The sequence below is a fragment of the Coffea eugenioides genome, chromosome 5, assembly GCF_003713205.1.
Source record: "Coffea eugenioides isolate CCC68of chromosome 5, Ceug_1.0, whole genome shotgun sequence".
NCBI lineage: Eukaryota > Viridiplantae > Streptophyta > Magnoliopsida > Gentianales > Rubiaceae > Coffea > Coffea eugenioides.
In genome coordinates, this window is record NC_040039.1 from 50,149,081 (window position 1) to 50,165,307 (window position 16,227).

Here is a 16,227-nt window from a genome sequence, read left to right on the forward strand (position 1 = left end):
TCTTCTTCAAGTTTCAATAGATATTTCTCTACGAATTAAAATGCACACATTATTGACTAGCCTGTTGTTCTCAACATTACCAGTTGGCATTACCTTTCTTCTTCTTCTTCTCAGTTTCCCATCTTGCCTTGGTTCTACAATTTTAATTCTCAATTATTCTGAGGTTGGTGTATATAATGTCAGGTTCCCAGCTGGACTGTAAGGGCATGTCTGTTGAGTTGAGCATGTTACAGGCCGGAGCTTTTGCTCTTCCAATCTTTTTACGATTTTTAAATTGAGCAAACTCAGAGGAAGTCAGGAGGGCATCTTTCACCTAAGAATTTAAATGGTTTTTCCATAGAGCATCTATCTAGACTTAGCACAGATTACATCGTCGAACAAGTACATTGACAATATTTTATGCTCACCTCTTTCTCCCATATATCTCATTTCTGGTATGAACAAGTCATTGGGCTCAGGCACAGATTGAAGGGGCAGCTATACTCGTGGATCATTTGGCTTCATCACCTACGTACTTCGACATGACACTGCAACGACATTATTAGTTTAACAGAACTGCAATAACATGTATTCGTTTGTTAAGTAGTAGTAATATTCTATCTGGGATTAGTTCAATGTAGGATTTAAAGACGCTTCGTGCATGAACACACGGGCGTTCCTCCTCGAACGGCTTAGAGTATGAATTTATTGGACAGCCTTCGTGTTTATTCTGTATAATCTATTTCTCCTTTTAATCCAACCATGCTGCATGGTACAGCTGTGGGATTCCTTGACGAGAAGCAATTTTATGTTTTTTTTTTTCCTTAATTGCAAAATGTTTAGCATTAGCGATGATAATTGGGACGAGTGCTTGCAGAGTCGTGAGTGTCCACCCCATAGGAGGAGGAATGGGGCGGGGCGGAGTGAATTTTTCTCACCCCTCCTCCGCCTAAATTGTAACATAGTATAATATCTGTGTATGTTTTTATATATATAATATAAAATAAATGGTATGTTATTGTTATTGTATAAATATATTTATATGAATTAAGTAACATGTTTTGTTATTATGATACAGTGATATAATATTTTGCTAAAACTTAAAAAAAATGATTAATAAAATTATTATTAGATCTATATAAATAGAAAAAATTAATTAAATAATAATAATACTAGTGGGGTGGGCCGGCTGCACCCGTGAAGTAGTGGGGCGGGGACTGGGGACCGTGAAACTTTTGCAGTGGGGCGGGGGTGGGGGGGTGGGGAAGCTTGCTCAGTCCCAAAACCATCCCTGCCATCCCTGCTTAGTATCTATCTGTTTGGTTGGCAGAGGCCAACAAAGAAATTGCCAGGTTGCTGATTTTTGATTGACAATTATGGAAATAACTCTACAGCCAAATTGGTTGTTTTGCGTCCATTCCGCAGCCTCACCTCCAAAAGCTCTCGCTTTCCTTTCTCACACCATACACACACACACACGAAACCCCCCTCCCCGGCACCCCCCCTGCTCCTTTGGCGGGTTTGGGGAGCGGCGAGAGAGATTGGAGAGTACGAGCCTTCGTCACGTACAAAACCTAATAAAAGGCCAGCCCATATTCTCCTGGGCCACAGCCCGGAGTTTGTCCGACCCAAACTTCAAAGAAGAATGAGTGGATTTATCAAAGATTCAAGCTCTGCCACGAAAAACTTGGCCCAAAGTGTAGAGGAAATCATAAAAACTCTTTCAAAAACAGCCATGTCAAACCAAGAAATTGTAGATATTGGGGTGTGCTATTTATTTGAGGTCTTGCCATGCCAACCCATGATTGGAGCTGGGTTTAGGGTACAGTGAAGTTAAATCTCTATATGTGGTAGGAACAAAGGGGTAAAAAAAAAAAATCCGTGGAAAGCAGTAAACGTACATTCTACAGAAAAATCTTTATAGGCATGAATTGAGAGGCAATATCATGAAAAAGCGAGATAAAGGTGTGATGAAGCTGCTGCGTAAGCGGGCTCGTTTTCAATCCGGATGGACGTTTACAAGCCAGGAAGCGCAGAATGGAATCCGAGATTCAAAGCATAGAAATGTCACTACTATTTCCCAGGGACGACCACTTATCCATCAAATAATAATAAAAAAGTAAAGGGCTTTATCTTTTACAAATTCCGGAATCTCAACTGATACGGATAAATGGAGAAGAACATTCAAAAAGATCAAATCTTGAAAGGGAAATATACAGCTCGCAGGAACATTCTTCACAATTTCAACAGCTCATCGTATTCATGGTTTTGCCCGAGAAAGAGCCAGGAGACGTACTTCAACTTGATGTGTCTATTCTAAACAGTAGTATAATATGTAAGCTGACCTAAGTGCCTCCATCCTCTCGCTTCGCAGATTCTTCTTTAGGTAATCTTGTGAAGACAAAACCTATAACAAAGAGAAGAAATGTACGTGAATAATTCTCAATGCAAAATATATATATATATATATATATTGTGATTTGAAGTATAGAAATTGGATGATGATAAAATGGAACTAAGAAATGGTGGATCCGATAAAAACGACTTTTGGATGGGAGTGTTTTTCAAAAACTAATTTTTTTAAATACAATAAAAATTTTTAAAAAGTACACTAAAAGGTAATCTAAAAATTAGTTAAAACTTTTTTAAAATTTTAAAAAATATTTCAAAATATATTCTAGAAACTCTTTTACTCTTAAATATCCCAAAATATTTTGGGAAAAATATCCTAAAATATAATCTAAAAATTTTGCTACAACCAAATTTTTTAAAAATACCCCAAAAACAATTCATCCAAACGGACTAACGCAAGTGGCATGGCACTTTTCCCTATGAGGAGTCGCAATTGAAGCATATAGTGGCCTGCTCCGTGTCCCCGGTTCCCTTCAGATTTGACGTCGCAAAAGGAAAAGATATGATTTCACATGGTGCAAACGGATTTGGCTGCATACGAAAAGGGCAAGAAACTTTTACTAATTAAAACACAAAAAAGAATACTCGAGTGTGAGCTAGAAAGCTTCTAACATGAATAAATTTGAGAGGAAAAGCCCAACAAACAAACAAAAAAAAGAAAAAAGATTAGTATTGCTTTTCCAGTTGATCCTCTCTATAGTTGTGTTAATACTAGATTCTCTGCCGCAAATTCAGATCATCGTTTGATCGGATTAAATTACCTGTGTAATTAATGTCCCGTGTTTTCGCGAGTATCCAATGCACGACTTATTGGTAAAAACTCGTAGTATAATTATGTTCATACCACATACAAAGGGATAGTTTGATGGTTATGAGAAAAAAAAAAAAAAAGGTGATTAATACTGCAAAATGTTAATCACACTCCCCCCCCCCAGCTTTGGGGTTAGTCACACTTTACCGTCTTAAGCTTTAAAAGTATACATTTTGTCCCCGTAAAAACTAGTCAAAGTTAGAAATTCTTGATTCCATCAAAAAGAAAAATGTAAGTGTAATGACATTATACATTTTTTAGTTATGAAATTATTAGTATTTTACTATTGTTGTCCCTTTATTGCTAAAAATATGCATGGTCAATACAATATCCACTATACAAAAATATCAAATTGATAAAAACAAAATAAATAAATCATTTCTTACTCATATTGGTCATGTTCATGTTTTAAATATTTTATTCAGTTTATTATAATTTAAAACGAATAACAATGGCGATAACAATAAATATTATAATAGTTAGCAAAACTTTGGAAACATAACGTAATATTTAGCTTGTTATTTTTTAAAGATAAACTCGGAAAAAAAGGACAATATTTTCATAGAACTTACTTTTCATTTCGTGGAATTAAGATTTGTAAAGTTGACTAGTCCTCTTAGGGTGTAAAGCGTACACTTTTAAGATTTAGGGCGTTAAAGCGTGATTACTTCCAAATCTGGGGGGGGGAAGAGGGTAAAGTGTGATTAACCCTATCTCTCTGTATCAACAAGAACAGGGTAAAATCCCGGAATAAGATTTTGGACAGTTAAAACCTCGTACTGACAAGCGTATCAAATATATTAGCTTTATCTGCCAAGTCAGCACCCTTGCAAACCGTTTTTAAGTCGTAGCCTCCAAGCAGTTGCATCGATACCGCAGAATCGTAGTTGGATTACTTGGAAAAGCGGGCAACATCATGAAAGTAGTCGTTCTTTACCTCCCTTGAACTTGAACATAATGGTTAGAATTTCGAATGGTAAAACCCGCACTCCATAATAAGCAAAACAAGGGGAAAAGCATGCGACTAACATCTAGCCTTTGCTAATTCAAACTTTTGCCCTTGACAGCCAAAAAAGAACAAATAAAGAGCATGCAGCTACACAAAAGAGCTCAAGGACCTTTGCCATTTTTTTCTGAATTAATGCACCTTGTAGCCTTCTTTTTAGGTAGCGGTGATCATGAAAAATGAAGTACCAATACAGCATCAAGACGTCATTTATATTAAAATAAAATACTTACATTATATACACATAGGTTCAACCTGTACCTGCAAACTTTATCTAATTCAATAATTTGAAATGTACTATTTGTTTTTTCACCAGTGTCATGTCCAATCTGACACAAATTATATGTAGATGATGGATAAGATCCTCCATACGTACTAGGTAAATTAGCCACCTCTCTAAGGACGGCAAGAATTTTGGCACTTTAAAAACTACCAACCTGGCTAGTTGGCAGAAACAATGGCAGACCTTTCCTAAGGTTTTGGAGAAACATGAATAGAAAATCGCATGCACATCCCAAACGGCCGAGCCCAATAATAAATATCAGAGGCCACCAAATCTTACATCAGGAACTTTGGGAGAAACAGGAGTATGTGGGGGTGCTGCGGCTGATCAAAAGGCTTTATGGTAAAGCTCATGAATTTTCTTCCATGAGTCTTCTCTTTGCATCTTCAATTGCCCATAGAAGTTCCCAATAAATGTCTCGGCCTTATGAAATAGCTCCTGCCCACTAAGCTCATCCCCAACAGCTTCCTGTTGATCATCATCTGAACTAAAATCTTCTACTTCAGTCTCAGCACCCGCTATAAAAAATAGGCTTGGTGTAGAAGGGCTTTTCTTGACAATCTTCCGAACCTTGACACCTGCAACAATCTTCTCAGACGACAACTTCTCGGCCACATCAGGTTTTTTCTTGGTTGTTGTAGGCTCAGATTCAAGAAGCATTGCCTTGGTGGTGGTGTTAGCAGATATTTCTTTATCATTCGGAGAATACTGATCTGAAGGAATTATCATCTTAGCTTTTTGTGTTTCATGACTTTTAGAAGGAGGAGATTTCTTGTCTTCTGCTGCTTTGAGAATGAAGGAAAGAAGGCCAGCTTCAGCACCAAGCGCGACGATGAGAAGATTGAAAACAAAGTAGAGATATGGAGACCTCAATGATGTAGATAAGAGAGGCGTGACGCTTAGGAGAATAGCTATGAAAAAAAGCTTTAGAATTTGAGACTTCTTAAACTTGTCCATGATCAATAAAATACGTTTAGGAATATGGACACTATGATGTTGTTTGTGTTTGTGTAATTTCTTTGAACAGGGAGCGAATGGCAGTAGATGCTTTAGTACGGTGGAGTGGAAATGTGGAGGGGCCTATTGATTTATATACACAGACGCAGGGGTGAAAATCAGATTAAGGGGGCCGGGTTGGAAGAATGTTGGTTTGCCTTTATCCTGATTCCCTATGAAAATAAATTAATACTCCTTGAACAGAATAACGTGCAATCCAACAAAAAGAAGCAAATAAAATTCCAAAAAGACGAAACAATCAGAACATGGTGGAAAAACTTGCTTAGTTATGGTAGGGTTACACTGGAGCCCGAATCCTTTCTTGTCTTTTAGGGTTTAATTAAATCCTGGATATAGAGCTTTAGTGGTTGAAATATAAAAGAGAATTGTTCGAACTATATATATCCTCACACAAATCTTCCCCAAACTAATTTAGACAAAACCGTCCACTCATATTTGCCTGGTGCCACCAAAAGCTGTCCTCCCCTGAAACCTGTCAAGTAATCATGATGTGGTGGGATAGATTAATTGATAACCAACTAGTATATTCTAGAATTTATGTGTGTAAATTAATCTTTCGTACATTACAATGCATATATATTATTGGGTTCAAATGCACACCGTACATGAAAATTTTGAATTTCAAATTTAAACTAAAATTAGTTATCGAGCATCCAAACCTAATGGCATCTACATTATTAGCATATGGAAAATTAATCCAAAAAGTTGTTACTACTGTACAAGGAAATCTCAATTTATTTGCCTGAAACTTGAATATATCTTAGACTAGGCCTTGCCAACCATGGAGGGCAAGCAACTATCCTTGGGGATGGCAATGGAAATGGGCGCTTGCTCCATAGAGGGAGGAATGAGGTCGGGGTTAGTACTGTGGGGATGGGATAGGGGCAATTTTTCTTCCCCCACGTTAAATGGGACGGGGCGGAGGAGCAATCCCCCCGCCTCACCTCCTGTCTGTATTTTAATATAGTATAATATATGTATAATATGCAATAAATACTATGTTATTGTTATTGTACAAATATATCGTATGAAATAAATAACATGTTATGAGTTTGAATTATCAAGGAAATAAGTAAGAAATAACTCTTGATCCTCTTTTAATTTTTTTAAAAAAGAAAAAAAATAAGTAACATGTTTCTTTGTTATGATAAAATAAGTAACATGTTATTTTGTTATTTTTAAAAAAGGGTTTATGGAAGACATTAATCTTTCTAAGGTGCCTTCCTTTGCAATGCTCGCCGGTAATTCTTCTTTGTGCATCAATAAAAAAATCTGAACTTTGTGGTAAGTTGCGTGGGAGATGTGGTATAACTATAATCTGAACTTTATCATCGTCAACTTCAAGTAAGGAGATTTTGATTCTGACTTGCGTCATCAAGGAGACCAAAGAACACGCGAAACAGGGAAAAGTTCATCTGAGTCGGACTAGACATTTTCATACGATAAGGTCGGTGGGAAAACGGACTGATTATTCTCATTCCACACGATCTTTCCCCTTTTTGAATTTTTTTTTTTTCTGATTTTAGGAGAATACAAAGGCAAAGGCAGGCAGCTCTTCTACTCTTGTCCACTAACTTGCTTCAACCGGCCGGCGGCGTTTTTACCCATCCAGTCGCCCTTTTTCCTGTCGTAAGAAATCCAGATGCGTGATCTTTGCCCTGGTCCCAAAGTAGCTTAAGTTTTCCGATGGAATCTCTTATCTCTACGACTAAAAGCCCACTCGAAGAATTGTCATGCTCGCAGTCGTGGTCGTGGAGTCCCCGCCACAAAATCCGATTATACTTTTTCCTTTTTTTTTTTTTTTTTTCCATTCTACGGCTCTGGGCCAATTGGGCCAGCAGGCGGACAATTTACCAAGTTGACGGTCCAGGCATAATCTTCACCTTTTTTACGCTTTTCTTTTTTTTTTTTTTCTCTTGAATTTCATAATATTATTGTTTGGATGAGCTTTTCAGATTCACTTGTAGGCATGTCCGTTCAAATTGTTCCGGGGTTTTTGCTTGCTCCGGTTTTGTTTCTTTCCGAGGATTTCGCTTACTCTCTAAGGCTTAGCTTAGTTGGAACTTGGAAACTGATTTGATAAGATAAACGAAAGGAAAGTACAATCTTTGATACTCGCCTGTTCTCTTTCCCATTAGAGATGCAGAGATAAAGATATGTCCGGTGATAAACAGTAGAGACCGAAGCTTTTGGCAAGAAGACACAATAATGTTGTCATCCATTTGGATAAACTTGTCCGAGGATCGGCTGAGTAGCTCTAGCAATCCCATCTCATCGGATCGGACTTTTTGAAGTGAAAAAACTACCTGGCATTTGTCTCTTTTATGTTTTATCTGATCCACATTAGTTTATCTCTCCCTAGAGTTGCGTTAAGCATTTTTTGTTCTCTTTTTTGTTTTTTTCCTTTTTTTTTCACTATATCAAAAGTCGGTTTCGAGCATGCACCGTCCTGAGTAGTGAGTAGTACCAAGTAAATACCCATTGTGCCTAAGATCCACAAGGTTTCAAGTAGCACTAAAAAGTACAGCCCTGATCTGCCATGGAAAATAAAACCAGCATAAGCTTTTTGAGGTTATCATCTCCGATCCAAACTTTAGTAACATGCATAGCAAAAGATACTTCACCAAATACGACCGTTACCTCACTTTGTTGCAATGTTGCACTGTCTCTGGACCATATCCATCTTACTCGAACTTCTGTGGTTCAACGTTTATTTTACGCAGCCCGCTCTTCCGCAAATATATTGCAAAATAAAAGCTTAATACACCAAATTGGCTTTACTTGTAATGGTTCAATGAACCGAAGAATTGTGCAATTGTAATGACAACTATCACCTGCGAATCAGTTGACACCTACTTAGCTGCGAAACCATCCCAACAATAGAACATAAACAGTTACATGCAGACGAACGTTCACTTGCAGGCATTCACTTTTCGAAGATACCCAAAAAAAAAAAAAAAAGTTACTTAAAACTGCCCGAGGACAATAGTCACAAGATAAATAGATGCTAAAAAGCTAGATGCAAGTATCACGGCACTTCTCTCTTTCTCCTCAATGTCATTACCCCAATATTGTTACCAGAAATCAGATTCAAAGGAACCTGCAATTGGCATAAATTTATAATATGTTTCTGCCTTGAGGAAGAAAGCAGGGTCATCCGCTAGAGTACCATCCTTCTCAGAAACCCATTAAAAACAAATTCACCAGTCAACAAAAAATTTACAGTAACAAAGGACCTATTTTCTTGAGCTGAAGGTTCTCCTTTTGTGTCAAAGTAAAACTGAACTAAGCTCGATTAACAATAATATAAGGACGCAAAGAAACCTTGGAGGCCTAAATCAAAACTCACTTTGCCATCCAGGAACATGCTACATATCAATTCTACATCTCATCTAATTGATGAGGATGAATTACAGGGGATTAGCATCGACAACAATCTAACAACTATATATGTCACTGAGTCAACAGTAGAACTCATTTCTCACCAATTTGACTATGTGTACACAAATACAAATGTTGAGAATTGCCTCCAATTTCACTGGATATTCTTTATCTAAGATCTTAGAAAACGGATACCATAACACAGAATACAAATGACATTATATATGTTACTTGTACCGATACACAGTTTCGATCACCCACACCCTCTAATGACCCCACCACGCAAAATTTCCCAAACCGTGTCTTAATGAGCGTATCTTCCACCACAAAGGATCCGATTCCTAACTCCTAGCTCTTTCCTTTCTACTTGCAGCGACCAGTCAAGCTGCAGCCTGAACGAATCAGAAAGTACAAAAGCCTCTTATAGCACTTGGCTCTGAAGAATCACCAGCGCCATTCTAAGCAGAGCTACTCAGGAGATAGGCTACCACACATCCAAGCAAAGCACCAGCAACAACCTGTACCACATAATGTCACTATGAGAATTTCTTTTTTTTTTTTTTGGTTTTGGGGGGGGGGGGGTGGTGGTGGTGGTGGTGGTGGTGGGGGGGTGGTTTGGTGGGGTCAAGCTATCCTCATGCTGTAGTACATAATATTTTAAGAACCTAAAAAGCTGGACAGTGTGTTAATCGCTGCAATTAAGAAGACAGTAGTATACCATGGAAGTGACTCTGAATGGTACCGCTCATCATGATATCACTGCAAGGAACATTAGCCACAATACCTCTATATGGGAATAATAGTGACACGCTAAAAAGATAAATTCAGCAGACATCAATGCATGTAACCCAAATATAAACCTCAGGCACGAGATGGGTATCACAGTACTTATTTTCTAGGTAAGTACGCAGCAACATAAGTGGCGCATCATTGAGAATTAGATATTAAATAATTATTTAAATTTCATTAAGAGAATATTAAAACCAGCATTAACAAGCCGAGAAGGCCTTGGTCTAATTGCTAAGGTTGAGGCCTTAGGAATTAGAGGTCCTAGGTTCAAATCCCCCTGCCCCTTTCCCGCTTCTTAAGTCCCACCTCCCCTGCTGGGAACAAATTAAAAAAGAAAAAAGAAAAGGCAGCATTAACACCCAAAACAAACAACCGTAGTTTACAAAGAACCCTGATGGAGGACAGCATTGGGTGGATTTATATGTCCAGCAACTAGTGAAAGGCACTAACTCCGTTCTCGAGCATAGTATTAAACAACAGTAGCGTTCCAAACACAGAGTCAATGTTCCAGATGAATAAAACAGAGTTCAGAAAGTATATCAGTAAAGGCTGCTCACAGATGTCCAGCCTTCAACGACCAAACCAAGACCCCAAAAGGCAAAACCCACATTTAAAAGAAAAATAAAATAATTAAAAGACAGTAACAAGCAATCAGTCTCTGTATAACTTAAGAATAAGTAAAACTAGAGGAGTTTTTCTGCAGTCAAACCTGGAAAGGAGTGTGACCAAGTGAATCTCGCAGAGGCCTAACATTAGCGACAGGATGTTCAGGGGGCAATTCACAAACTATCTGATTCAATAACTGCACAAACAAAGGTCAAACTATATAATCAACAAAAAGCAAGAAAAACAACTTGGGTAGACTCCTGAATACAACATGCATTGTATAAGAAGCCATATGAAAAGTTTCTAGTAAATAGGATAACTCATACACACAATTCAAAATGTGCATACCCATCCAATGAAGAATGTAACTAAAACACAAAAGACAGGAAAGCTCATAAACAGTTAATGAAGTTCATAGGGAGAGACACTAATAAACGGTTAGCGAAGGATCATTGAATGCAAAAGGTAAAATCTTACTTCAGCCTGCCGACCAGCATGAAGCCTAACACCAGTAGCATCATACATTACCTGAAATAAATGCAAAAAGAAATAACTGAAAATGATTGCTCCTTGTTAAACTATCCAAAGCAAGTTAGATAAAGAAAGTAGCTACTGCAGCCTCAACAAAACAAAGAACCCAACCAGAGAGCAAGAGAGAGTGAATATGAAAAAGGAAAAAAGGGAGCTATTTGCCAGAGATATCAGGACCCTAAGTTAGTTGGTTAAATGGAATGGTGTATGTTTCTAAATACTATCAAGTAGATTCAATTGATCCGCCATCTGACATATAAAACCATCTCAGTTTCCCACTACAAAACCTTATTCCGTCTAGAATAAACACATTATGGTTGATGTTGAAGGGGTTTGGTTGCCCACTGACCTTCCTACTTTAAATATTACTAAAGCATTTTTGAAGCTATGTAATACAAATGTAAAAGAATGGAGAAAACCTGGTTTAGAAAGTACATACAACACATGCCAAAACGACCGCAATGGCAAAAGCAGATGTTCCCGCTCCATCTTGCAAACCTATTGCTACAGCAAGAGCAGTAACAGTTGCTGAATGTGATGACGGCATTCCACCAGAGCTAAGCATCCTTCTCGAATCCCATTTCCTCTCCTTGAACCTGGAAATCAAATGCTTCAAAGTTACAAGCACAAAATGAAAGTGACAAAAAAAAAAAAAAAAGGCAAGCTCCAAAAAAGGTACTAACATGGAAAGCAAAGAACTTTTAACTAATTTCCGTCTTTACCACCGACAGTCTAACATTAACACCCCATCGTCCCAACTGAAATCATAGCGCCACTCATTAGTAGTTCCATTTATCACCACATCACTCCAGGGTTCATTAAATAAGCAGAAACATTTAATGACAAAATTCATTATGTCCTTTGTTCCTCCTGAAGGAAGTCATCAAAGACTCTGCACAGACTTAAGCTTCTCAAATCACTAAACAAAGGCAACTGATCTCGGTTCAACTCAAGCTCAATATAATTAGGTATAAAATTAACAATTTACCCTTCAAAAAGTTTTCACAGGGAAAGTGGAAAGTACAGCACCAGCCCTTAAATAGAAATACTTTGGGTCAACACGCCACATAACACCAATAAACTTGACAAAGCTAAAGATATTTCCCTATTTCAACCGAAGCAACCCTTTAGTCATTCCAATTTTAACAGAAAATCAAGTACACTTCAACAACTACAGTTTCCTAAAACAGCATGAATTAACCAAGCTAAAATTTCAGAGTTAAAGATAGACAATCAGAGTAAAGTTAAAAACTTTTTCTCTGTTATCATATGAGACCAGTTAAATCAACAGCCAAAAAGAAAAAAAAAACAAATCAAGAATATCAGAATGCAATACCAATGGGTAAAGATCTTGAGAAATTGGGCAACAAGACAAGCGAGGAAAGCGGAGACAAGGGGGAGGTTGGAGGGATAAATGGAGTGTGGAGATGAGTATGGGCGTAAGCTGGAGGATGCATCAGCTGCCGTCATTACTTCGTTCATTTCACCTTTTGGATCATAAAAATGTGGAAGTTGCAGGTTGACTTAGGGCTTATAATCTAGAGAAAACTACTCCGTTGAACGTGGATTCGGATCCCGGAGGTGGAGACGTGGAGTTTTTTGGGTCTCGCTTTCCAATTGGAGGAATTCGGTCAGGGGCGTCGCGGGGGAGGGTGGTGGTGAGGACTCACGCGGGCACCTGCCCGGGCTAAGTAAATTGTTGGTTCCAACTTCCAGCTTGCGAGGAAGGTGGGAAGAAACCGGAAGCTGGAATCTTCACCGTCTAGTATAGAACTACTATTACAGTAGTAGCATCCTAATTTTTATTATTATTATTATTATAATTTTTGGGTCCTTGTTCAATTTGTTTGATTTATTTGGATTAAGTTAAAATAAATAAATGGGTTCTTTTAGCCGGGCTGGGCTTTTGAGTCCCCAATCCTGGACCAATTCCAGTTGTCGTGGGCTAGTATTTAAATTGAGAAATGAACCCCATGTGGCCCAAAAGTTTGGCTAACGTTTCTTCTTCTCCCACCCAAGCCATGATCCAGTAGCTTACCATGTTTATAGGATATTCAAATTGTTAATTGTTAGCTTTAGGAATTTGAACCAGTACATGTAGCAGCATTTTTTGCTAACGAGGAGCGCAAGCTCATTTGTCAAATATACGAGAATGACCGGAGCCTTGTCCCCTGGTCTCACTTTGTTGAAGTTAGTTATAGGTCGGAAGTTAAAAGGTACGAGCAATTGAGTGGTTGGTAATCCGTAACTAGCGTTTAGCTGGTGATGAGTATTTATAAGGGAAAATCCAATGGACAGAATTTGACACCAACGTTTGGTTAATTATCATATGATAGGCTATGGAGGCGGAGTCAAACATAACTTTAATCGCTAGGACGGTGGGTGATTATATCAACATATCAATCACTAGTCACCTTTACCTATCAGGGTATTAGAATTCATAACAGTGTTCGAGGTAAGAGTGAGGCTGAGCCAATTTCTAGAGATGATTCTTTACCTCGGAACGGTGAGGACGAGATACTTGGAGAAACTAAAGGCCGGGGTAATCACCCCGGTATAGAACTTCCCAGGTGGTGTCCACAGTAGTCGAATGCAGAAGTGAATGGATGGTTCATCAAAGAGCTGCCCTCGTTCTTATTTTTTGGTTTTTGTTTCAGTTCAACAAAGTTCTTGGTAATTAGCTTAGCAAGATTATTGGTAAGGGGATTATGGATCTCTACGCCTACGCCACCGACAGAGCGGAACTTAACCCCCCCCCCCCCAACAAAAAAAAGAAAAAGAAAAAGTTAAGTCAAAAAGCCGTACGATAGAAAGTGGAGGTCTTTTAAAATTGTGACGCATGGCAAGACTAAATTGCTGTGTACAGTAAAATGGGCCAAAGCTGAAAGAAAAACAGAGACCCATCCATTTGGCGTGGTTTCCCGGTGGCAGCATGATTGTCAGCGAACGTGATGTGGAGGTCCCCCCGTACGGTACCAAAGCTGTTGGAGAAAGTCTGTTCACTCCTCATTACCCTGTGGAACGTTGAGTAGAACGACTGCCTGCGAAATTTCCCCTTCTTGTCGTGTTGCCTCGCTCAGACTGACATGATGCTTTTTCAACTGCATCGGATAACTATTGTCATGTTCGTGAAAGATTTTTTTGTCATTCCAAATTTTGGGTACTTACTACTGGTACAACATCTCTATTTGATGCAGCCAACTTATACTACACCTAATTTTCTTAGTACTTTGGGGGAAAAAAAATCCAATTTTGTTTCTCCTTACCTCGACTTTTCTTAGTTCGGTGATTTTAGTTGGCATTGGATTGAAATATTCTGATTGATCTGAGCATTTGGAAGTCCATTTTTTTAAATGGTAATTGTAGCAGTTCTTAGCTCTCACTAAAATGTATGAACGTGATAGCCAAAGATAAGGCCTAAATGCTAGACTCCATGTTTTGATCATGTAATATGCCTAGCTAGTTTTGATGGTCGTGGTTAATAGCGCTTCAGTAGTCATTCTTGAGTTCGGCTTTGTTTGGAGAGCATTAACTTCTTATAAAAAAATTATTGTAACGATTTGATATATGTGAAATAAAAATATAATTAAAAAATATGTTCACAAAAAAAGTAATAATTTTTCTTTGAAAATCTACAATTCAAACACACACCATTTTAAATAGGTCTTTAAGAAAATCTACAGCAAACTAGTACTAAAATTCTTGAACTACAAATCAGACCATTCAAAATGAAGCGGATAATTTTTTGTCCTAAACATTCTTCCATCTCGTTTTGTTTATAGTTTATACTCGAGAAAAGTGGGCTAGGGAGTCAACTCTTTTATCTCCTATGGTCTTAACTGATAATTGTGCTCATGCATTCCAAAATCAAGGGGGGGCGGCTAATCACATATTTTAATGGAGCCAATTTTGAAAGATCAACTAATCAATAAAATGAAGGAAACACGATGATGCCATCATTTGAGTCCACGTTGGCCCAATAGTCGAGGTTAAGTTAGCTTGGAGCAGTAGTAGCACAGTACTACAATAGAATAATCTAAAATTCTAAAGGAAGATACGAATCTCTCGATGCTTTCCACGAGTTTTTTTGTCGATTATGGGCCTGTTTGGAACCTGAGTTTTTAAGGAGTTTGTCTATAAAACTTTACTGTAGAAGGTTTTGTAAGGTGAAAAAATTTTTTGTAGAAGTTTTTGTAAGATGAAAAACTTTTTTTTCTTTCTTTTTCTCTTTCTTTTTCTTTTTCTTTCTTTCCTTTTTCTTTTCTTTCCTCTCTTCTTCTTCTTCTTCTTCTTCCTTACCTCTTCCCCTTCCCCGTTACCTCCCAGCAACAACTCCCTTTCCCCTTTCCCCCGCCCACTGCCCACCCCCCGCCACCCCTCAGCCCTCCCTTTCCCCGCCCACTGCCCTTCCCCGTCACCCCTCAGCCCTCCCTTTTCCCCGCCCCCTGCCCATTGCCCTCCCCCGTCACCCCTCTGCCCTCCCTTTCCCTCTTCCCCCGCCCACTGCCACCCCCCGCCACCTCTCTGCCCTCCTTTCCCACCCCCCCGCCCACTGCCCTTCCCCGTCACCCCTCTACCCTCCATTTCCCCCCTCCCGGCCCACTGCCCTCCCCGCCACCCTCTGCCCTCCCTTTCCCCCGCCATCCCTCTACCATCCCTTTCCCCTTCTCCTCCCCTCCGCCCTTCCCCTGCAGCCCAACCGCACCAGACGCTCTAGCAGCCCAGGCTCAGCCTTTCCTTTGCTCCACAACGCACCAGACGCAGGCCAGGCTCGCGACCCAGATTATTTGCACGCGCGGAATGAGGGACGAAACGGCGGTGGTAGTCGGCACCGACAGTGGTGGTGGATTGGGATGGGGGAGGAAGAAGGAAAAAAGGGAAGGGAATTTTTTATGGTGTGTTTTGGGTATGTTGAAGTGTGTAGGTAAAAAATTTTGAGAAGTTTTTTGGGATTCCTGTAGCAAAAGTTGTTAAAAAACTAGTAGGTAAAAAACTTGCCCAAAAAACTGGCTTCCAAACAGGCCCAAGCGTCTAGAAATCCATAATACGGGACAGCAAGTCGTTGTCCAATGAGACTATTCCATTTATTCTAAAATTTTGCTGTAACAACCCTCCGAAAAAACAATTTGCTGTAACACGTTTTTCTTCTTCTTTTTTTTTTTTGTATAAAGAAATAGTCCAATTAACTGCGGCATTGAGCAGAAGAGCGTGTTCACCTGCACAGCTGCTAAATAGTACTTTTAATGAAAAATTTGTCAAATTGGTCCTTCATATTTTTAGAAAAAACTTTTTTAATACCTCGTATTTAAAATCGGCCTCAATAATCCTTTAGATATAAAAAAAGTCTGCCTAATTGGTCCCAAAATTCATTTTAACTCACTTTTTCAACCAAAAAGTACACATCTTTCTTGC

At 38.8% G+C, this 16,227-nt stretch overlaps 1 protein-coding gene across 2 annotated transcripts; it reads right to left on the reverse strand.

Annotated features, from left to right (window-relative positions):
* Positions 1-8,794: 8,794 nt before the first annotated feature.
* On the reverse strand, positions 8,795-12,592 carry LOC113770740 (uncharacterized membrane protein YuiD). Of its 2 annotated transcripts, XM_027315310.1 has the most exons (6): positions 12,152-12,592; positions 11,255-11,411; positions 10,762-10,812; positions 10,388-10,480; positions 9,608-9,648; positions 8,795-9,407 (listed from the first exon to the last, which is right to left on the reverse strand). In XM_027315310.1, exons 1-5 carry the CDS (start codon positions 12,295-12,297, stop codon positions 9,646-9,648), a joined length of 450 nt encoding a protein of 149 aa, XP_027171111.1. In that variant the 5' UTR covers positions 12,298-12,592; the 3' UTR covers positions 8,795-9,407; positions 9,608-9,645. The 2 variants fall into 2 exon arrangements, with proteins under 2 accessions (XP_027171111.1, XP_027171110.1); XM_027315309.1 differs by lacking the exon at positions 9,608-9,648 and having other exon boundaries at positions 12,152-12,591.
* Positions 12,593-16,227: the final 3,635 nt, after the last annotated feature.

Excerpts from the sequence above, each read along its gene's own strand:
- LOC113770740 (XM_027315309.1), bottom strand. The coding sequence starts at position 12,297 with ATGAACGAAGTAATGACGGCAGCTGATGCATCCTCCAGCTTACGCCCA. Across the intron at positions 11,412-12,151 it reads CTCAAGATCTTTACCCATTG|GTTCAAGGAGAGGAAATGGG; the intron begins GTATTGCATTCT and ends TTTGATTTCCAG. Across the intron at positions 9,408-10,387 it reads TTGGTCACACTCCTTTCCAG|GTTGTTGCTGGTGCTTTGCT; the intron begins GTTTGACTGCAG and ends TATGTGGTACAG.